The sequence below is a fragment of the Prionailurus bengalensis genome, chromosome B2 (assembly GCF_016509475.1).
Source record: "Prionailurus bengalensis isolate Pbe53 chromosome B2, Fcat_Pben_1.1_paternal_pri, whole genome shotgun sequence".
In the NCBI taxonomy this organism is placed as follows: Eukaryota; Metazoa; Chordata; class Mammalia; order Carnivora; family Felidae; genus Prionailurus; species Prionailurus bengalensis.
Genome location: NC_057349.1, coordinates 41877446 through 41900547, shown reverse-complemented (window position 1 = coordinate 41900547; position 23102 = coordinate 41877446). Strand labels below are relative to the sequence as shown.

General features: G+C 39.2%; 1 protein-coding gene across 2 annotated transcripts in view; it reads right to left on the bottom strand.

The window, feature by feature from the left end:
- The window catches only part of CDC5L (cell division cycle 5 like), a 47022-nt gene that overhangs the window by 21081 nt on the left and 2839 nt on the right, over positions 1-23102 (bottom strand). For both annotated transcript variants that reach the window (XR_006298942.1, XM_043591568.1), the window contains exons 3-10: positions 21552-21713; positions 20831-20958; positions 19353-19452; positions 11091-11309; positions 9569-9713; positions 7778-7966; positions 3121-3269; positions 943-1105 (exon numbers count right to left, since the gene is read on the bottom strand). Coding sequence is in view for 1 of the 2 variants with exons in the window: in XM_043591568.1 (XP_043447503.1) it covers positions 943-1105; positions 3121-3269; positions 7778-7966; positions 9569-9713; positions 11091-11309; positions 19353-19452; positions 20831-20958; positions 21552-21713 (1255 nt within the window). In the remaining variant the exon portion in view is untranslated. The remainder of the gene's footprint in view (positions 1-942; positions 1106-3120; positions 3270-7777; positions 7967-9568; positions 9714-11090; positions 11310-19352; positions 19453-20830; positions 20959-21551; positions 21714-23102) is intronic.

Sequence of the window (23102 nt, the reverse complement as noted above, 5' to 3'; positions counted from 1 at the left end):
AAACTGCCTGGTACCCAAAGTTTTCCCCAGTACATCCTTGGCTTACCTTTTATTCCCCATAGCTCCATTACACGTATGGTAGGTGTGAGGCCCAACCAGATGACCTGCTATGTCCAAAATACACTCCATGCTTATTCATTTTGTGGCCTCTATCTGAGATAGCCCCCACCTCTCCTTCTGAGCATACCTCAACGAAGGTTTTCCTAGTACCCACCCAACAAATGTGATTATTTCCGTCTTTGGCCCCCCCAAGCATGTTGGTTTTACACAGAAAGCTTATTTTGTTCTTACGTTACAATTATTTGTGGACTTGGTTTAGCATTGTCAATCTCTCCAGAGTATAAACTTCCTTAAGACAAAGGACATCTTTACTCAACTTTAGATCCTCTGAAGTCTCCAAATCAGCGCTCTGCACACATTAAATTCATTTGTTTAGCTATTATGTAGCCATTCACAGTTGACATTACTTGATATCAAGCTGGGCATTAAAAAAATTCTAAACTCGGGATACCTGGGTGGCTCAGTCAGTTAAGCGTCCAACTTCAGCTCAGGTCATGATCTCATGGTTCGTGAGTTCAAGCCAGCATCAGGCTCTGTGCAGACAGCTCAGAGCCTGGAGCTTACTTTGGATTCTGTGTCTCCCTCTCTCTCTGCCCCTCCCTTACTCACATGCTCCCTCTCTCTCTGTCAAAAATAAATAAATATATATTTTTTTAATGTTTTAAATTAAAAAAAAAAAAAAAGAGTAAGTAGGCTTAGGAAACCAAAAGGTTCTCCTTCTCAAGTTCTATAAATCATTTTCCTTTTCTGGAATCCATAGGTGTACAGTTATCTTAAAGTATATGTAATATGCACCAACAAGGGAAAATATTTTAATACAACGTCCATGAGATAGAACAGTTTAAAAAAAAAAAAAGAATATTAAAGGGATTTGACATGTACCATCTGCTTCACATAAGAGGGATCACTGTAGTCTGCCATTCCATCCTCGGGATTAATGTTTAACTTGTCTCGAAGAGGAGTTCTACCCGGGGTGGAGTTAATAACTGGTTTGGGAGTTGTCCCACTGCGGGGAGTCAACCCTTCAGATCCATGAGAAGGAGTCCTAGAAAGACAGAAATTCCAATTAATAAAAGTGCCAATTTTATCTGGATCGTGCTTCCAAATATTTTTCACATAAATTATTTTACAAAGAAAGCATGAAAGAAACTAAGATTGCAGAATATCTGTCTTCCTACCTGGTTTTAAGTGAGATCTCTATGCTGGAGTACAAGTTTAGTTCAACTAGCTTAGTATTTACACACAGTATTTTTATTTTAATGACTTCAAGTAAAGTTATTACATTTGACATTTTCTTGCCTTGCTAAACTAGGCCCACCAAACATTATTTCAACCTCTTCTTGATGCATTGTGGGGTGGCTAAGAACATACCATGGGCAGAGGGCAGCCATAATGCTCAAAGACCCCTAGGAAATTGTTTGTAAGTTCACAATAGTGTCTTCATCTTATCATTTGCCCCTCACCACCAGTAGCTGCTGGCTAGAACACCACTATCATAGGTATGCATTCACTTCAGCGGTTCCTCCTTTACGTTCTGTTTGGAAACTGAATACCATGTCTACATATGAACAGTTCTGAGTGAGGGCTGAGACTCTCTTAGCAATAAATAAAATCCACAGACTTTGCAACTGATATCTTAGTTGTTCAAAGCCTGTTTTTGGTTGGTTGCTTGGTTGGGTGGGTGCTTACTTCCTATACCTTAGCTCTGTTCCAGACAAGTGATCTGCCAGGCAGATGTTCCCAAAGGTGAGATGAGGTGTTATCAAAAGACAGGGTCCCTGCCCCCAAGGAGCTTACAATCTAGTTGAGAGACAAGACATACACAGGGAAAGAAGGATTAGGCTCTCTTACAAGCCCTGCAAAAGTGTTAAGTTGTATATTAGGATTTGGCTGCCAATGCTTCTTGATCCTGCTGTCAGGCACAGTTGTAACAGTTTGAGACACTCCTATACTAAATAACCAGTACGAGGATATATCCTAACACTGAAAATTAAAAACGAACCTAAAAGATTTCCAAACTTAAAAGCTCAAATTTCATTTTAATATGACCTGCTTCTACAAGGTTTCTATCTAAAAAATTCCTCTTAAAAAATAGTAACTTAAAAAAAATCATAAAGACTGAACTCTGGACTCTAGTTAATGATAAGCACAAGAAAGTGTTAGAAGTGAAACGGACTGAAACCTGCAACTTATTTTGAAAAGCACTAAATAATTAGATGGACTGACAGATGGATGGATATGTGAAAATGTTAACAACTGTAGAATCTAGATGGTGAAATATGGATGTTTGCTTTCCCATTCTTTTAACCTCTCTCAATGTTAGAAATTTTCAAAATAAAATGTTGGGATATGGGGCATCTGGGTGGCTTAATCGGTTAAGCATCTGACTCTTGTTTTCAGTTCAGGTCATGATCTCACAGTCATGAGATCAAGCCCCACAAAGGGCATGGAGCCTGCTTAAGATTCTCTCTCCTCTCTCTCTCTGCCCCTCTCCCACTTGCTATCTCTCTCTCTTTCTCAAAAAAAAAAAAAAAAAATGTTGGGAGAAAAGCAATAGTAACACATACAAAGGACTACAATTTCTATAAAATTCAACAAATGATCAAACGAACAATGGACTGATTTGTTCTTTTAAAGCAGATAAAATGGGGGTGCCTGGTGGTTCAGTTGGTTAAGCGTCTGACTTTGGCTCAGGTCACAATCCTGCAGTTCATGAATTCAAGCCACATGTTGGGCTTTGTGCTGACAGCTCAGAGCCTGGAGCCTCTTTCAGATTCTTTTTTTTTTAATTAAAAAAAAAAAATTTTAAGTCAATAAATCACATAAAATGTATTCAGAAAAAAGGTGATAGCATCAGAAACTCTGAAAAAAGAAGACAGTTCCATACAGTAATAACCAATTCCTGGGTATTATTATGTTATTTACTACCACGAGTGAGAAGAAATCAAAAAGTCATGTTAAATACTTATTTCCATTCTCTGTCAACATTACTAAAACAAACATGTTGTCCAAATCCTTGAAGTTTTTCTAAAACAATAAAGATGTATTCCTTTACAATACCTGAATGGGGTAGAAAGAACTGTGTTTGGAGTCTGTACAACCTGCCGCTGTGGAGTCACACCTGAGAAGTCACTCTCATGCAAAGGGGTATTAAGTCCACCTTTCAATGGGGTGTCCACATTGGTCAGGGCCATGAGGTTCTGAGCTTCCTGATAAACAAGAAGGTAAAGAAGTGTGTTTTAACAGTTCAACCAGAATAGCCGAATCCTCTCTTCTGGTCCTACTATATAAACCTCAAAGGAGACAGAATTCTTATACATTTTCTTAATGAACACCAACAGATAAAATGAACTCGCCATGACAGAATTCAGTACTTCCATTCCTCTGTCAACCTAACACAGCAGATCAGAAGTTTTGGAATAAAATTTTAAATATCAAAAAATGTTTTAAAATTAAAGTATCATGACTCAAAAGCTTCTATTACCTGTGCCAAATCTCTTTACAATCATAAAGAACTAAAAATGGAAATTTCCCAACGTGAACTTAGGCTAAATGTCAGAATACCCAGATTTTAGTCTGGCTTTATCACGAACTCTCTCCAGTGTTCATTAGCCCCTATGACTCTCAGTTTCCTCTACTGGGAAGTTAAGATACCTCTAACTGGCCAGTCCAATCCACTTCCTGAGAAAACTCATGAAGGCAAATTCCTTTCAGAAGTCTTGTCCTCTTTAGGCAGGCCTGCCAATGTTCTGAAGTCTTTAGTCCCTCTGCCACAACCCTGCAGCACTTACTACTATCACTGCACCCACAATCTCCTAATCCCCAACTCCGGGCCTGTGAAAGACTACATCTTCCAAGATAATGACAGCCATATCTCTCATCTTATGTGCTCTTCTTAGAATCCAACCTTGATACTCCTCCCATCATGAAGTGGAGGTCTATGTCCCCTCCTTTTGAATCCAGGTAGCCTTGTGAATTACCTGTAACTAACAGAATGCAGGAAAAGTGACACAGCTTGACTTCCAAGGCAGGGTGAGCAAACATACAGCTTCCTACCACACTCTTTACAACACCCCTAATGGAGCCTTGAGACACCATGAGAGAAGTTTAACTGTCCTGAGGCCACAGGCTGAAAGAAAGCGCAAGCTTTGGAGAGGCCACATGCAGATGCATTCCCCATTCTCAGGTGAGGACCCAACCCACAACCAGCATCAACCACCAGTCACGGAAAGAAGATGATTCAAGTCCCTATGTGTCAAGACACCCCCCAGTGCTGAGTCTTCTTAGCTGAGGCCCTTGACATCATGGAGCAGAGACAAGCCATTCTTCCTGTGCCCGGTCCGAATTCCTGACCAAGAGAGACCATTATCATCAATGACATGTTTTAAGCCAGTAAGTTTTGGGGCAAAATGAAGATAACCAGGGGCACGTGGATGGCTCAGTTGGTTGAGTGTCCCTTGACTTCAGCTCAGGTCATGATCCTAGGGTCATGGGATTGAGCCCCACATTAGGCTCTGTGCTGAGCATGGAGCCTGTTTAAGATTCTCCCTCTTTCTCTCCCTCTGCCACTCTCCCCCGCCCACTTGTGCACACACTCTCTCTAAAAAAAAATAAATAAAAATTTAAAAAATAAATGAAGATAACCAGAATAAGGCTTATTCCATTATCCATTACTCTGTTCTTAATTCATGGAAAGAACCTTGAATTTCACACTACCAAAGTCCTGTGTGTGTTCTTTTTGCTAGTCCAAATACAAAACACTTTCCCCAACTAGGCTCCTAAAAGTCTGGCCAGCTTTATACCTTTGGGCAGAAAATTGGAAGCTACTTTTCTCAAGAATCTGACTAACCCAAAAGATGTAGAATACTGACATCAAGAATTTGCCAAAGAAACCCAGCAGACAGTTCAGCCTACAGGGAAGCCTGGAGTTGAAGGAGCCTTACCCACACATAAAGAGCTTCTAGTCTACTTTTAACTGCCCTGCCCTTAACCCCTAGATACAGGCAGAGAGCCAAAGATCAAAAGATATTTGAGGAAACATCCAATATGAAAAACAGAGAACAAAAGAAACTTAAATACTATACAGGGAAAAGAAAACATAAAAATAAAACAAAACCATCATTAATAGCTTCAGAGAAATAAGACAAAATATTCACTAAATGAAACATTTAAAAACTGAATACATTTTTTTAAAGAGCTCTTAGAAATTAAAAATGTGATTGTAGAAATTTAAAAACCGAAAAATGATAAAATTCACAGAAAATCTCCTAGCAAGAAGTCAAAAGGTCAATTAAAACAGAAAACCAGAGAGGAATAAATAAGAAAATTCTTATTTTATTTCATAAGAGAAATAGACCAATGAAAGGGAGGAAACAAAATTTTCAAAATAACATCCTAGAACTGAAGGCCAGGAATCTCCAGAATGAAAAGATCACGAAGTTCCTAGCGAGTGATTGAAAACAGACCCACACCAAGAACTATGCATGTGAAAAAGAGATCATATTAGCTTCTAGAGAAAGGAAAAAAACGGCTAAATGGCAGAGATCTCAATAGCTATAATAGAAGCCAGAACACACTGGAGCACTGCCTTCAAAACTGTAAACAAAAACCATTTCAATCTGGGAGCACCTGGCTGGCTCAGCCAGTGGAGCATGCAACTCTTAATCTCAGGGTCATGAGTTCAAGCTCCACGTTGGGTGTAGAGTTTAAAAGACAAAAAAAAAAAAAGATTTCAATCTGGAATTCTATACCCAGTTATACTATAGATAGACCAATAATTCACAGCTATGCAAGGTCTTAAAAATTCCATCTGCCATGAACCCTTCCTCAGAAAGTTATTGAAGGAACTTCCATAGCTTCAGTAACCTTTCACTAACAGACATAAACCAAAAAAACCAAAGACATGGGAGCCAGGAAAGAGGTGATCCAAGAGACTTTCTAGGGTGCCAGTAACAGGAAATCAAGAGAACAAGCTGTAAACAAGATCTAATCGTCCAGGGGTATTTGGGTGGCTCAGCTAGTTAAGCACCGACTTCAGCTCAGGTCACGATCTCATGGTTAGTGGGTTTAAGCCCCAAGTCAGGCTTTGTGCTGACAGCTGGGAGCCTGAAACCTTCTGTGAATTCTGTGTCCTCCTCTCTCTCTGTTCCTCCCCCATTCATTCTCTGCCTCTGTCTCTCTCAAAAAAAAAACATAGTGGCACCTGAGTGGCTCTGCTGGTTAAGCGTCCAACTCTTGGTTTCAGCTTAGGTCATCATCTCATAGTCTGTGAGTTCGAGCCCTGCATCAGGCTCTGTGCTATCAGCACAGAGCCTGCCTGGGATTCTTTCTCTCCCTCTCTCTCTGCCCCTCCTCTGCTCTCTCAAAATAAATAAACTTAAAAAAATAAATAAGTGGGGCGCCTGGGTGGCTCAATTGGTTGAGTGTCCAACTTCGGCTCAGGCCATGATCTCACGGTCCGTGGGTTCGAGCCCCGCGTGGGGCTCCATGCCAACAGCTCAGAGCCTGGAGCCTGCTTCGGATTCTGGGTCTCCCTCTCTCTCTACCCCTCCTCTGCTCACGCTCTGTCTCAAAAATTAACATTAAAAAAAATTTTTTAAAAAGAAAAAATAAGTAAGTAAAAATAAAAATTAAAACATTAAAATAAAAAAGATAAAATAAAAGAGTAATCATCCAGAATAGAACACTCAGAAATTCTGAGAAAGACTTTTTCAAGAAGCTGAGAATATCTAAAATTTGATCAGATTACAAGAGATTTGCACAGACAGTGTCAATCTAGAGTTGAATTTGTGCTAAGTCATCAAAAAATTTAGTATCTGAATAAAACAAGTATTAACTAAAAAAAAAACATAATCATAAGTAATCATAAGGCACTTTGTGGGCTCAGCAATGAATATAGCTTGCACAGTCATAAAGTAAACCATGAATACAGAGCTAATCAAAATTATGATATAACCATAATGGAAAATGAGGGAATAGAAAGAGTGTGCGTGCATGATAGAGGAAGAGGGTGGGAGAGCCAAATGTTCAAATCCCCAGGTGGAGAAGTGGCTAAAACTGAAAATAAAATCAACAAGTAACAAGTGTCCAAGCAAGAAGATGGTAAAAACAGAGTTGTAATTGGTGCCTCTAGAGAGCAAGCAATGAGGAGCACAACTATTTTTCTTACTAAGTTTTAATAGGAACCATGTGACTCCTAATAAAGACCTTAAAATGTACTTCTATTAGAGAAGAGGAAATGAGACGTAAGGATGTTCAATAGTGTTTTGTTAGGTGTGGCTATTCTCTGGCATACAAACCCCCTTCAGAGCTGTATACCCCATGTGTTTAGGAGAGAGAGGGAAACAGTACTGATGGCAGCCTGTGCCAAGCTAAGCACAGAAATGCAAGGAAATTTTAAAAGTTACTGACTATGTACATCTGACTTCTTTCTAGGACTGCTAGGCAATGTGAAATTTTAAAATGCTTTGCTTTACTAATAGGTACTAAAGATTTCGAAGGGCTAGCTTCAAAAAAACAAAACAAAACAAAACAAACCTATGAATAAATGTGGAAATGAAATCACCTCATTATTGAATCTGCTAATTTAGGTTCCTAATAATGAAATCTCTAGGATCTAGTTTACCCCTTTTAAAAGAAACAAACCAAATCACTTACTATGCTCCTTCACTTTCAAGGACAAGAAGTGAAAGGCTCACTCTACTATCCAACAGCTTACCTGCAGAATTCTGTCCTGGGAAGCCGGTGTACGAGGTGTTCTAAGAGCGATGCTGTTGTTGGTGACATTGTACTCAGACAAAAGCGTACTGGAGGCAGAGTTTGTTATGCCAGATTCCTCAGCGGTCTGACGTGCAATTTCACTTGCTTGGCCTACTTTTACAACCTCCTGGAGTTCTGCATCTGAAATCTAAAAATCATCATACAGCAACATTTTAACCAAAGAACAATACAGCCTAAAACTTCCATATTCCAGAAAGACGAATCACTGAAGCTGTGTGATGAGTACACAGGGGTTTGCTGTACTACTTTCTTCACTATTGTGGGTTTGAAAAATTCTACAAAAAAGTTTTTAAGTCTTCCCCATATAATGTGGGGATAAATTCCATATATGATATGCTATCAAGTGGCAAAGTCTTGTATTTCTATAATGAAATGCTTTCAAACCAACTACCACATCAATAAACCAAGAACATAAAATAATCACGCTTGTATACAACCATCAAAGGAGGGGGGCCTAAAAACCAATTAAAACATCAAAGTCCACTGAGCCATAAGATCCCTGAGAAAATCAAAAAGCATTATCTTAGTAATTTTACAAAAATAAGTATCCTAGGGGCATCTGGGTGGCTCAGTCAGTTAAGTGTCTGACTTCAGCTCCAGGTCATGATCTCACAATTTGTGGGTTCAAGCCCCACGTCGGGCTCTGTACTGACAGCTCAGTCAGCTGTTCTCGCTCTCAAAAACAAATAAACATAAAAAAATAATAAATTTTTAAAAAGTAAGTATCCTAAAGAGAACTAAGAAAAAAAAATTACAGGCAAAATCTCAATTTAAGAAATATCACTACTTTAGGGCGCCTGGGTGGCTCAGTTAAGCAATCGACTCTTGATTTCGGCTCAGGTCATGATCTCACAGTTCGTGGGTTTGAGCCCCGTGCTGGGCTCCACACTGCGGAGCCTGCTTGAGATTCTCTCCCTCTCTGCCCCTTCCCCATTCAGGCACATGAGCACTTTCTCTCTCTCTCTCTCTCTCTCTATCAAAAGAAATAAACTTTAAAAAAAAAAAAAGGGAATATCAGTACTTGGATGGCAGCATCTGACAAAATTATGTCATGTTTATGCCCAAGAATTTTGTGTTGACGTTAAGTGCATCATTTGGATAAAGAAAGAAGCTCTTCTGGCCTCCTAAGTCCATCCTTCTGCTCCATTAAACCAAACAGTCCAATTCTACAGAGCTGTACTATTCAAAATAAACCAAGAACTTTTTCAAAATTCCCATGGTTCTGACCAACTATAATTAAGTCAAAGGAAGAGAAGGCTCTTCCTTGATAAGCTGAATGATAAGCTGAACGAGGGTATGTTTCTCTCTTCACATCTCCCACATTAATTTTCACAGCTGTTGTCTCAAAAAGAGAAGTATGACACAACAAAACATTCCCTATAAGAAAGCAGCCTGAAGTCCACACAGCCAAATACCACCTGTATCCTAATCTGCTACAGTAAAAGGCCGGGAGCCCTAACCTGCTCACAAATTGCTAAAAGCTGACAATTACTTACTAAACCATCACGGGGCAATTTAAGGCCAGATATAATAATTTATACAGAGAAGTTGTTACTTATCATAGTAAATCACAAGGACTTATCCTTATGTGGCTCACCTATTACACTGTAAATTTCTTAAGGGCACCCAACACCTAGCAAAAGCCTGGCATGTAGACCCTTCAAACATGTGCTAAATAAATTATAAGCATATGAGTTCACACAATAAAAAACTGTTATTATTAGATTACCTGAGGGGCAGGGAGTACTAGTTTGCTTCTTTTTTTAGTAAATTCAGAAACACCACTAGTCTGAAGAATAGCTGATGGTAAATCAGATTCTTTTTTCCTTTTTAAATGCTGCTTGTCTTTTTTTCTGTCTCTTCCTTCTTTTTCCCTACCATGAATCAAAGCAGAGAGAGATTTTTAAAAGTTACACATAGACAATAACAGTAAAAGCCATATAAATACTCATACACTTCGAACAAAATAATCCCATTCCTAAAAAAATTACTGATAAAAAGACAAAATCCAAATACATTAAGCTGTGCCCTACACCATTACTCACCCACTATACTCAAGAGGAATGCAGGCTGAGAATAGCGATAGAATTAATAAGAAGATATAGTACTAAGTAACTTACATATTAAATATTAAGCCTACATAAAGACTATGATGATAAACAAAATTTTATATATAATTTCAACAAGAAAATTAAACTATTCCTATATCATGATTACATTCTTACAAAAGTATGTGCGTGCACTTACGAAAATGATGGAGACAAGCATACAAAAAAACGGAAAACAGTAATACAAAGGGGATGGGATTAAAACACTGAATTTTTAAATTTCCCTTTAAAACTGTTCTTCAACTGTTCATTATGATTCTTTTAATTCACTTGTTTTTTTAAAGGATATTTCAGTCCTGACAAATGGTTAGTCTAACGCCAGGCTCAAGGCCACCTCTGAAAGCTCCAAGAATGCCTCCTCCCAGTCTGGGTGTCAGCCTCTTCCCCATCCAGCCTGTTCCTTCCAGATGAGCTGCTCCCACTTCCACCTCTTTATTCAAACAGCCTACCTCATACAAGGTCTTAATTTGAGAAACAAATACAATGGAGTACATCAAAGAAAATCCTGTTTCATGGTGCCTGACACCTGTCATTTAGTCCCAATTCATGTCAACAGAGTGGAAGGTCAGTAGGGGAGTAGAAAACTAAAACTCTCTGACAACCATAAAAAGTTCTCCCCACAAAATTCAGATGGAAGAAATAGAGAAAACTCTAAAAATCCCTAGAAATAGGCAAAATCCTCTGCACCTTTAGACAAACATTTTATAAATACACTTACGTATCCCCATAAAAAGACTGAGGTATGCATCGGTAACTTTAATTTCATTCAAAGAAAACAAGATAAAATTTTCACTAGAATAGACAAAAAACCAGACCAGATTTTGAAATTCCTCAGTCCCTTAGTAAAATAACTAACTTGTTCACAAATGCACATCAACGTTAAGACTGTGACTCAGTGAGTAAAGACTACACTAAGAGCCAAGTGCTGACGTGTCAGGAGATGCAAACAGCCTTCTATGCCAAAGACACGACCGCAAGGGTCACTGGTTTTCTCAGAAACGTGAATCCAGTAAATAAATAAAAACACTATGTAGGTCACATTGTCCTAAATAATAAAAATCTGGCTCTGACAAGGATAGCGCATGGCCCTCCATAAAATTCCTACTATACTTTTCCATTTTCAAAATCAGAAAGGCAACTTACGATCTTAGTTCCCCATCAAGATCTTGTTGTCTTAATTTTCTGAAATCTGCATCAAGAGCCTGGTAGTTTTCCTCAGAAGTATCATAGAAACCAAGAGCAGGCTTTTTTTCAAATGGGATTTCAGCATTATAATCAACTCCTCTCTTCTTTTTTCTCTTCTTCTGAATTTCTATGCCAGCTGCTCTAAGTTCTCTTCTCTTCTGGAGGGCTGCAAGACGCCTAAAGAAAAACAACACAAGATCACCCTGAAAATCACATACCATGGGGAAGGGACAGATCATCTAATAGAGTTAAGAAAACTACTTGGATATTTGGGGAAGAAATATTTATTTAAATTTTTTCTTAATGTTTTTATTTATTTTTGAGACAGAGAGAGACAGAGCATGAGCAGGGAGGGGCAGACAGAGAGGGAGACACAGAATCTGAAGCAGGCTCCAAGCTCTGAGCTGTCAGCACAGAGCCTGACGCGGGGCTCAAACTCATGGAGTATGAGATCATGACTTGAGCTGACATCGGACGCTTAACCGACTGAGCCACCCAGGCACCCCAAGAAATATTTATTTAAATCCTCACCTCACAACCATTCACCAAAATAAATTCCCCTTTTGATTTAAAGATACGCACACACAAGCAAAAAGAAAAACCAGAAGGAACTATATAAGTAAGTATGCATCTTAACTGTGGTTGGGAATTACTCACTTAATATAAATTAAATAAAAGGCAAAGGTAAATACCCAACAGCTTTGAATTTTAAATTTTATATCTCTATAGAATTATTTTTTTTAATCATAAAACAAAAGTTAAACAACAGGAAAAAAACATTTGCAATTTATATTGGGAACGGTTAGATATAAACAATCTATTCAGGTTTTTTTGTTTAATATATTCCAAGGGGCGGGTGGGGGAGGAAACAGAAGAAAACAAATAGTTCTCTAAGGAAAAATATGCAAATAGCCAAAATGATAAAAGGTATACTTAGCTAATAATCACAAATTAAATCAAGTACCATTTCTACAGATCTAATTAACAGTGTTCAGTTTTTTGTTTCAATGGCAAGTACACAAAAAGTGGACAGTCACCCTCAGTGGTAATGGAAAACAAAAGGGTGTAGTTTCCCCAAAGAGAATTTGGAAATACACATTAAAACCCTGAAGTTTCTCACATTTTTTAACCCAATAATTTCATTCCTCAGCCTTTAGCCTAAAGAAATAAGTAACATAAACAAGGCCTTGGCTGCAAGACTTCAAGCAGCATTCATAAATAAGCTAATAACTGGACACAATCTAGACATCCAACAAGAAATTAAGAAAACGTATAGCATAGTTATAAGCTAGAATATTAGACAGCCATCTATATAACGTTTAAAAAACCTGTAAATCTACTTTGCCAGGGAAAGATGCTCAAGACATACTGGTGTGTAAAACACGTTACAAAGTTTACACGCTATGGAGCAACATGTAAAAATTACATGCATATATCTATCAGTGAATATACACTTGTAAGATGTGAAGGATATCCAACAAAATATGAACAATAATCACTGGAGGTTAGAATTTCATTTAATCTTTACTTTTTTGTATTTTCCCATGATGCTATAATTCTAATGATATAATGACGAGAAAAGTTATTTATAATATTAAAAGGAGAAATCAGCATATAAGAACACTTTCCAGCATGAGGCTCTGCAGACCTACACCCCCAGTAAAACTGACAAAAATTAGGAAAAAAAAAAAAAAGTTTAAGTCTCTGGAAAGGATCCAAAGGAGATATAGCACATGATGAAACATTTATTCAAGAAAACCTGAGGGGTGCCTGGGTGGCTCAGTCAATTCAACATCCGACTTTGGCTCAGGTCATTATCTCACAGTTCAGGAGTTTGAGCACCACGTCGGGCTCTCTGTTGTCAGTGCAAAGCCCACTTCAGATCCTCTGTCCCCCTCTCTCTGGCCCTCCCCTGCTTGCGCTTTTCTCTCAAAAATAGACATTTAAAAATTTTTTCTTTTAAAAATTTTTAAATGTTTATTTATTTTTGAGACAGAGGGAGACAGAGCACAAGTTGGGGAGGGGCAGAGAGAGAGGGAGACACAATCCGAAACAGGCTCCAGGCTCTGAGCTATCAGCACAGAGCCCAATGCAGGGCTCGTACCCACAACTGTGAGATCATGACCTGAGCCGAAGTCGGACGCTCAACCGACTGAGCCACTCAGGCGTCCCTTATTTTTTTCTTAATGTTTACTTTATTTTTGAGAGAGAGCATGAGTGAGGAGGAGCAGAGAGAGAACCACACACACAGAATCTGAAGCAGGCTCCAGGTTCTGAGCTGTCAGCACAGAGCCCTACTGGGGGCTCAAACTCACAAACCAAGATCATGACCTGAGCCCAAGTCAGATTCTTAACCAACTGAGCCACCCAGGTGCCCCCCAAAAAATATTTTAATTAAAAAAAAAAAAAAAAGAGAAAGAAAGAAAATTTGAAAGACAAGGCACCTGGGTGGCCCATCAGTTAAGCATCCAACTTCTGATTCTGGCTCACGTCATGATCTCAGTTTGTGAGATCAAGCCCCGTGTCAGGCTCCAAGCTGACAGGTCAGAGCCTGCTTGGGATTTTCCTCTCTCCCTATCCAACCCCTCAAAATAAATAAATAAACTTAAAAAAAAAAAAAAAGGGAAAAAAGAAAATCTGAAAGAGGGCTTCAACTACCCCCATTGTGGTATCAGTCTGTACTTTTTAAATTTTTATTTATTTTTTTAATTTACATCCAAGTTAGCATATAGTGCAACAATGATTTCAGGAGTAGATTCCTTAATGCCCCTTACCCATTTAGCCCACCCCCCTTCCACAACCCCACAGTCTGTACTTTCTAATTAAGTTCTTCTTTCCAGCTTACCCCCTCAAGCAATAAGGACTGCCCCAAGCCAGTAAGACCCTGCAGGTAATGAACTCCAAGACCTTGAGTGCCAGACTTTTCCTGCCCACCTGCAAATACCCACTGACCTTTGTCCCACTTTCCTTACATAAACCAGGAAGTATTTTTGGCACTTTGGAGACAGTCTTTGAAACGCCAGTGCAAGTCTTCCCGGCGTTGGCCTCACTGAAATAAATTTCTGTCTTGTTCCACCACCACTCGTCCCTCTGCCTTTGCATTTTGTCAATGGGGAGTGGCCAAATCTGGTGTGTCTGGGACCCCCCAGAGCCAGGTACTCTTGCACCCCTGCACCCCAGCTACAAATCTAGTAAAATTCATTAAAGAAAAGTGAAAGTCTATAGTATCTGAATTAAGACCCACTTCCTCATCTCCTACCCCTGTCAGCACTGGGAGATATAAACTCTACTCCACACTGGTGCAGCCAAAACCACAGGGTTCTCTCTCCCCTCCAGTTCCCAACAGGAAGGCTTTCATTACAAGAGGGGCAGAACATCAGCAATTTTCATCCTGCCTCCAGATACCTGTTGCAGAGGTTACATTCCAACAAGAGTGGCCCAGAACCAGGGCCACTTGTTTCTTGTGCCCAGAGAGAGGCTCTATCTTGGACACAATGCTGCTAAGAATGCTGGGGCTCCAGGAGTCCTTGCCCTAGCTTGCGGGATGAGGCTTCCACACTAGGAGAAGCAAGCGGAGGGGACCTAGGGCTGCTGCCCACACGGAGCACTCAGCTCCTGAAATGGAGATGTCATTCAGAGAGACAAACACACCACAGCCCAAGGGTAGAAGAAAGAATGCCAAATCTCCCCGCAAAAAAATTGACTTCGTTTGCAACAGAGTATGGAGAAAACGTTCAAGCCTAAAAGCACTCTCAAAAACAGTGGAACCTGTGGTAAGAGGTAACTGGGAAGAAACTGGTAGATTCACTGAAGAAAGAGACTAAACTGTTGGCCCACTAGTTTGCCAGAAAAAAATGGGAGGAGACTTCCTGGGGTCAGAGCAAATACCAAGCACTGATCTGAGAAACTATGCCTTCAACTGGGTGTTGTAAGTGACAAATGAATCACTGAATTTTACTCCTGAAACCAATATTGCACTGTATGTTAACTAAAATTTAAATTTAAAAAAGGAGGAGGAGGAGGGAGGAGAAAGAAGGAGGAGGAGGAGGAGGGAGGAGGGAGGAGGAGGAGGAGGAGGAGGGAGGAGGAGGAGGAAGGAGGAGGAGGAGGAAGGAGGAGGAGGAGGAGGAGGGAGGAGGAGGAGGAGGAGGGAGGAGGAGGAGGAGGAGGAGGAGGGAGGAGGAGGAGGAAGAAGGAGGAGGAGGAGGAGGAAGGAGGAGGAGGAGGAGGAGGAGGAGGGAGGAGGAGGAAGAAGGAGGAGGAGGGAGGAGGAGGAGGAAGGAGGAGAAACAACCATCCTTTCAAAGGAGCCCAAATTTAATTGGATAGGTTTGTGGAACACTTTATGTCCCAAGACATTGTTGAAAACAATACACCAATCAGCTGGCAATTAGTAGAGCTTAAAATGTGGGCGTAGCTAGGGAAAAAGATGCCAAAAAGTGTGGTCAAAACCACACCATCCCAGGTGACTGTGGGTATACCCAAGACTGCACCCCCCATGAGGGGCAACATCAGAGGCTTTGCATTCTGAGGGGGCTGCTAGGGGAGAAGAGACTTCACTAACATAACCCACACATAAGCAAATAACAATAAAAAGTCTGGATGGCGAGAACATAGCACACAGAATTGCTACAATGTATGATCTAAAGTGTCCAGTTCCCAACAAAAAAAATTTGAGACCTGCCAAGAAACAGGAAAGCAAGACCCATACGGGAGAAAAAAAAAGCTGGCAACAGAAACTGCCAGTGAGAGCAACTAGATGTCAGATGTAGCAGACAGACTTCAATGGACCCATTATAAATATTTCCAAAAAACAAAAAGAAACCATGATTAAAGCAGCAAAGTATGATGAAAATATTGCATCAAGTAGAGAAAATCACTTAAAGATAGAAATAACTTAAAAGAACCTAGAGAGAGATGGTAAAGATTAGGCAATCCAGGAAAAAAAAAAAAAAAAAGTAAGAACAGAGCCTCACAGAAATGCAGGGCATCATCAGGTGCACCAAAAGGAGAGAGAGAAAGAGTAAAATATTCAAAGAAATAATGGCTGAAAATTCTCCCAAATTTACCGAACCTACACATCCAGAATGCTCAACGAACTACAAGTCAGATAAAGAAATCTGGGGGCGCCTGGGTGGCACAGTCGGTTAAGCGTCCGACTTCAGCCAGGTCACGATCTCGCGGTCCATGAGTTCGAGCCCCGCGTCGGGCTCTGGGCTGATGGCTCAGAGCCTGGAGCCTGTTTCCAATTCTGTGTCTCCCTCTCTCTCTGCCCCTCCCCCGTTCATGCTCTGTCTCTCTCTGTCCCAAAAATAAATAAACGTTGAAAAAAAAAAATTTTTAATAAAAAAAAAAAAAAAAAAGAAAAGAAATCTGCACGCAGGGGGTGCCTGGGTGGCTCAGTCGGTTAAGTGTCTGACTTCAGCCCAGGTCGTGATCTCGTGGTCCGTGAGTTCGAGCCCCGCGTCAGGCTCTGTGCTGACAGCTCAGAGCCTGCAGCCTGTTTCAGATTCTGTGTCTCCCTCTCTCTGACCCTCCCCCGTTCATGCTCTGTCTCTCTCTGTCTCAAAAATAAATAAACGTTAAAAAAAAAAAATTAAAAAAAAAAGAAATCTGCACACAGAAACATCATGCTAAAAATGTTCAAAGCCAAGGGAACTCCAGTAAGATTAACAGCTAACATCTCATCAAAACAACATGTAACAATATCCCATTTTATACAAATATTACTGTGTGTATATGTACACATAAATGTACCTCTGTATTGAAAGAAAGGCTTGCAAAGACACACGTTTCAAAAATAAAGTTATTTCATTCTTTTTTTTTTTAATGTTTATTTATTTGGAGAGAAAGAGCTGGGGAGGGACAGAGAGAGAGGAGAGAGAGAATCCCAAGCAGCCTCTGTGCTGTTAGCACAGAACCAGACATGGGGCTCAATCCCATTAACCGTGAGATCATGATCTGAGCCGAAACCAGGAGTCAGACACTTAACCGACTGAGCCACCCAGGCACACCAATAATTTCATTCTTTAAATAAAGGAAATAAAGACTTCAAATGACATCAGAAATGCTTTCACTAAGTGAATATAACCAAGCTAATAGCATCATATCAACCTCAAAAAGAAAATAGTGCAATACCGGAGGAAAGACGTATTATATTTATAATCAATAAAAAGCTTTAATGGGAATGCAAGCTGGTGCAGCCACTCTGGAAAACAGTATGGAGGTTCCTCAAAAAACTAAAACCTACAACCCAGCAATTGCACTACTAGGTATTTATCCAAGGGATACAGGTGTGCTGTTTCGAAGGGACACATGCACCTCAATGTTTATAGCAGCCTATTGACAATAGCCAAAGTATGGAAAGAGCCCAAATCTCCATCGACATATGAATGCATAAAGAAAATACAGTATATGTATACAATGGAGTTTTACTCAGCAATCAAAAAGAATGAAATCTTGCCATTTGCAACTACATGGATGGAACTGGAGGGTATGATGCTAAGTGAAATTAGTCAGAGAAAGACAAATATCATATGACTTCACTCATATGAGGACTTTAAGAGACAAAACAGATGAACATAAGGGAAGGGAAACAAAAATAATATAAAAACAGGGAGGGGGACAAAACAGAAGAGACTCATAAATATGGAGAACAAACTGAGGTTTACGGGAGGGGTGTGGGAAGGGGGATGGGCTACATGGGTCAGGGGCACTAAGGAATCTACTCCTGAAATCACTGTTGCACTAGATGCTAACTGATTTGGATGTAAATTTTAAAAAATTAAAAATAAAATTTAAAAAAAAAAAGCTTTAAAACACATCTGTAACTTAGCATTAAAGAAATAGTCCTGCAATGTATTTTACATACAGACCAATCTGGTCTATTACAAGATATATGTACAAGTTAAGACACACAGATTCTATAAGAAAATCTACAAGATAGACCAGAGAAAATTTAAATCTGTAAAACAGTATTTAAAGCAAGCAATAACACTTATACTTAGAGAAGCATCCTTAGCCATCCATGGTTAAAAGGCTCAAAATTATTTGGTCTCCAAACAACAATGGACGAAGATGGAGAAGTAATTTTTTTCAACCCTACTCACATTATTTAACCCTAAATAGTGTACAAAACACAAAAATGACTGAAACTGGGCAGAAAACGGAGTATCTCCCCTTGGTTTCTGTTTATTGTTCCAGGCCATTCATACTTCCATTAGGTAACTATTCTGGACTAGTGGCTGGCCATCTTAGCTATGCCAAGAAGCACCCTCAGGTATGAAAGAATCCTCCACCCCAAGATCTGGCACTTCAAAGTCACTACTGGGGAAACCATCAACATAATGCTAGTCATCAGGTCAGGAAGGACTTCCTAGTGTGGGGACCAAAAACGGCAGCTGTGTAGGCTAGGAAGGTCACCCCAGTACCCAAATTCCAAAAGCTAATAAGCTCTTAGACAATTCAGATTTTCCCTTTAACCATTTCATGGTTTCTGGGCCATAGGAAATGAGCTCAATCATAGATCTAACCAAAAGGAAAAAGGAAGGGGAAAGTGGAGAAAACCTCGAGCACACGGCAATGATACCACTCACTTTTTAAACAAAAATTTCTAGAAGGGCCTAAAATTTGGTTCAAGGCTCATTAACTCCCTCTACATTCAGCCAAGTTTCTTATTTCACAGCCAATACCTGCACAATACTAATCAAGGAGAGTAAGTAACAATCACATAGCCTTGTATGTCCTCTAGTCATATGACTCCAAGATGCCTACAACAAATGAAGCTCTCCTATGTTAACAGAACAAATCCAACATAATCAAGCGATCACCTGGGCGTCACTTCTGCCAACATCTTTTACTTCTTACAACATCTCTTTAAAGACGTATTTTTTTCTGTATCTATTCTATGATGGTTAGGGAGAAAAAAATAAGATTTTTCCAAAGTATAAGGGTATCTGGCTGGCTCAGAAGAGAAAGTATGCAACTCTTGATCTCAGGGTTATGGATTCAAGCCCCATGCAAGGTGTACAGATTACTAAAAAAATAAACTTTAAAAAAAAAAAAAAAAAACTTTTCCAAAGTATAAAGGAACTAAAGAGTATTAGCAAAACTGGAATCGGACAATTCTAATTATTACCCAACAGAGTTGACAGATCACAGTTTTATGGGGTCTAAGGATGCACAAACTAATTGTTCAACTACGGATGGAAACAACTATACCTTGCTTCTTCCAACTGTTTCTCTCTTGCTTTCCTCTTGGCTTTCTTTCCCTGAGTATTTGCCAAGCGGGCTCTAGCTTCAGAAAGCATCTCAAGTTCATCTGCAAAAATAGAGAAGAAAAACTAAGTTCTTCAACAGAAGTATGGTATGTGAGAGATATACTGTAGTACTTAAGAAGAGGAAAACCATAAATATAATCATTACATGGTGTTGTATGGGTTTTGAAGTCAGAGAAACCGAAGTTAAAAACCAGGCCCACCACTTGCTAGCTCTGTGACCCTGGATAACTTATTTACCCTCCCTGAGCATGCTGCATCATCTATAAAAAGGGAATAACAAGTCTTATTTCACAGGAATGTTGAGAAGAGCTAAGTAAAATATAATAGGTAAGGCATCCAAAAGTATTCATTAAATAGTAGCTATAATTACCATATCTCTCATTATCATCAATTAACTGGCACAGCACCAATCATAACAAACTACTGTAAAAACTACTATTTAATTATAAGGAAACAGATACTCTATTAAACAAACCTTTTTTTCCTCAGAAAAGGTTTTTTTCTCCCCTCCAATACATTTCCACGGCTCCCAAAATAGAATAAATTTCATTACTGATGCCTTACAGCAATTCCTGTATAAGGTTGTTGAGTGGAATCACAACTTTTTTTTTTTTTTTTTTTTTTTTTAACAAGATAACTTTTTTAAAAACTCAGATCCCAAGATTACCCACTCCATGCTGCAGCTTACTGACTCAGATCTCCCGGGGAGACCCTGGTACTTGTATTTTTAGAAGGTCACCACATAACAGCGATGCAGGTAGGAACCACTACTTTTAAACTTCTAAATTTTAAAATTTCAACAAACATTCACTGAACACTTCACAACATCTCTGTTGAGGTAAGATAGCTATCATTATTCTCTATCTAGCAGGAAAGAGAATCAAATCTCAGAAGGATTATGATCTTGCCTAAGATCAATAGCTAATAAGTGGCAGGCAGGAGACTAAAATCCAGTTCCTCTGATTCTCGATTCAGTGTCTAAAGAAGGCATCATGAGTCTGCCTCCTAGTACCGCACTGCTGCCTTACCACAAAGATTAAATTACCTGCCTGAAGTCAAAATAGTTAACAGGACTGAACTCCAAATCCTGTCGTGGTGCCTCTCTCCACAGAATGGGAAGGAGAAAACAGAACTGTCAAGGGCTTACAACTAGCCTTTAGGGAATCTGTCCAGTAGTATTACGCTGCTTAATTTATTAAATGAAATGAAAAATCAAAAAATAAAGAGACACTGTCCAGAAAGAACAATTACTCTATAATAGAAGACTGGACACAATTAGAAAGAGAGAATAACAACTGCAGACAGAACTGGGGTTCTAAGAAGTCAGAGGAGCTTAGAAAGAAAACTCAAAGAGTTAAAAAGAGGCCTGAGGACTCTATGGTTACCAAAGAAATAAAGTCCTCAGAAGCACGCACTCACCCTCATCCATATCAATCGGATCAGGCCGTGCTGGTTTTGTTTCTGGATTTGGATCTATTTCCCCAGGTTTAAGTTTTCGTGGATCATCTGTCGTTTCCTCTTCATTGTCTCTTTGTGCAGCTTTATCCCTAGAAAAAAGCCCATAAAAGTTAGTCACACTCTCACACCATTCAGTCTTAAGAAATACCAGGTTTCCTAGCACTGGCACTCTTTCCTTTCAAAAACCCAACAGATGGACATTCACAAAATAAAGTGATTCTACTTTAGAGATGGCATTCAAATTCTAATTTCAGTGAGTGTTCCATTCACTATGAAACAGAATCCAAAGAGCTCCTTAATCACAAATGCAATAAAGTCATACAAAAAAACAAAAACAAACTTTTCGTGAAGAACCAAGATGTTCTGGTTCACTCTTAGTGATGTAATTACGGGTGTAATTATGGGTGATTATTAGCTTTTTTACCATTTTTTCCCTAATTTTCTAAAAAAATAGAATATGTATGATTATATAATTTTAAGTTACTCTTTTAAAAAGCATGTAACAAGTATGTAATATTATCAATAACATGAGACTTAAGAGTATATAATCCGATAGCTTTAGCTCCTTTGGCTTTACTCAGATCTGTAACTGAATGTTTAAACACAGAAAATGCTAAACGCTTATTCAGCCTCATTCAGGAGATATACATACATTTTAATACTAATTTGGAAATTCACTTACAAAAGAAATTCATAGTGTTCCAAGCACTGGGCAGCTGTTCTTCCAATGATTGGCGCAATGGTCCTCCACTGAGTTGGCATCAACTTGGCCAAGTGCAATAGTTTTTCCTCTTCTTCTCGGGACCATTCTGTTTTCTTAATGCTTGGATCTAGCCACTCATACCTATTAAAATGATACCATTTGATACATTCATTAGTCACTCGGCAAGAATATCCTATTTACACATTAGATATACTAACTTCTGGTGTCTCAAAAACACAAGCTAACTCTCACCCTTCAATTACAAAAGCTGTTCTTTTTAACACTATTTGGTTAACTTTACCCCATTTACTATTCCCTATCTCACTGACTTCTACTGTTTTTTTTAATTATGCAAGACTAGTAATGCTTGAAAAAGGTACCCTAACTGAAACATGATCATATGCCTTCTTTCTCTACTATCAATTGTTTTCATTTATTTTACACTTTATTAGAGGTTTTGAAATTACCTGAAATAAGACAGTACCACCTCACATTTTTAGTGTTTCTAGTTTTCATAGTACTTTCTCACACTTTTTTTAAATTTTATTTATTTAAGTAATCTCTACACCCAACATGGGGTTCAAACTCCCAACCCCAAGATCATGAGTCACATGCTCTTCCGCCTGAGCCAGCCAGGTGCCCCTCTCCTACTTTGATTCAATTCTCACAATACCTTGGCTTACTTTAAGTATCTGACTTATACTCACTAAATGCTTCCCCATATCATATGATTTTGGAGTTTTTTAATTTAAGTAAAACTACTACTATGCCATCCTCTATCTCTCCTATTGCCCAACCCAACCAACCTTTTCCATCCAGTCTACTTAGCTGCAATTAAGATACAAGCCTTACTAAATATTGGGGCAGGAGCTTAGCTCCACTAAGACAAGCAGAAATCCAAACTTCTTCAGGCTGAGGACAATCTTCCTCTTTGGGATCCAATCTCTACATTCTGATCCTTTCTCCCACCCAGGTGCCTAGGAAATGAAATCACTCTTGTACAATCCAAAATGTGATCTTAGTACCACATGGGTCAAGGCTGGGGCCAGATCACTCATGCCAAGAGCTTAATGTGTCCACTACCCTGTGACTTAAAAGGAGACACCACAGGTGCAGTGTTGAGTTAAGTTATATTTTGGGATAGCAAATACACAATATTTCAACCGTGTTGATGAGGAAAACTCACTACTGTGAGCTAGCCTAAAAAACTAACCATTATTTATCATTAATTTCTTTGAGAAAGTAAGTTCTAAATCAACTTACAAATTTTTGGAACACAATCCACTTACAAGCTGGGGTCCATCAATACTAAAAGTAAATTTATTTTATGTTTAACAAAACACTCTCAAGCACATTAACTCATCTGTACCTCGTATCTCCATCAGTTAGTAAGGATTATTACCCCCAATTGGGAGAAAACAGAGACAGGAAAGAGGGTATAAAAAAAATGCCTTGCCTAAGATCACACAGGAAGCAAGTGACAGCTAAGGCTTAAATCTGAATTCCCATCTCCCACTCCATACTTTCTGT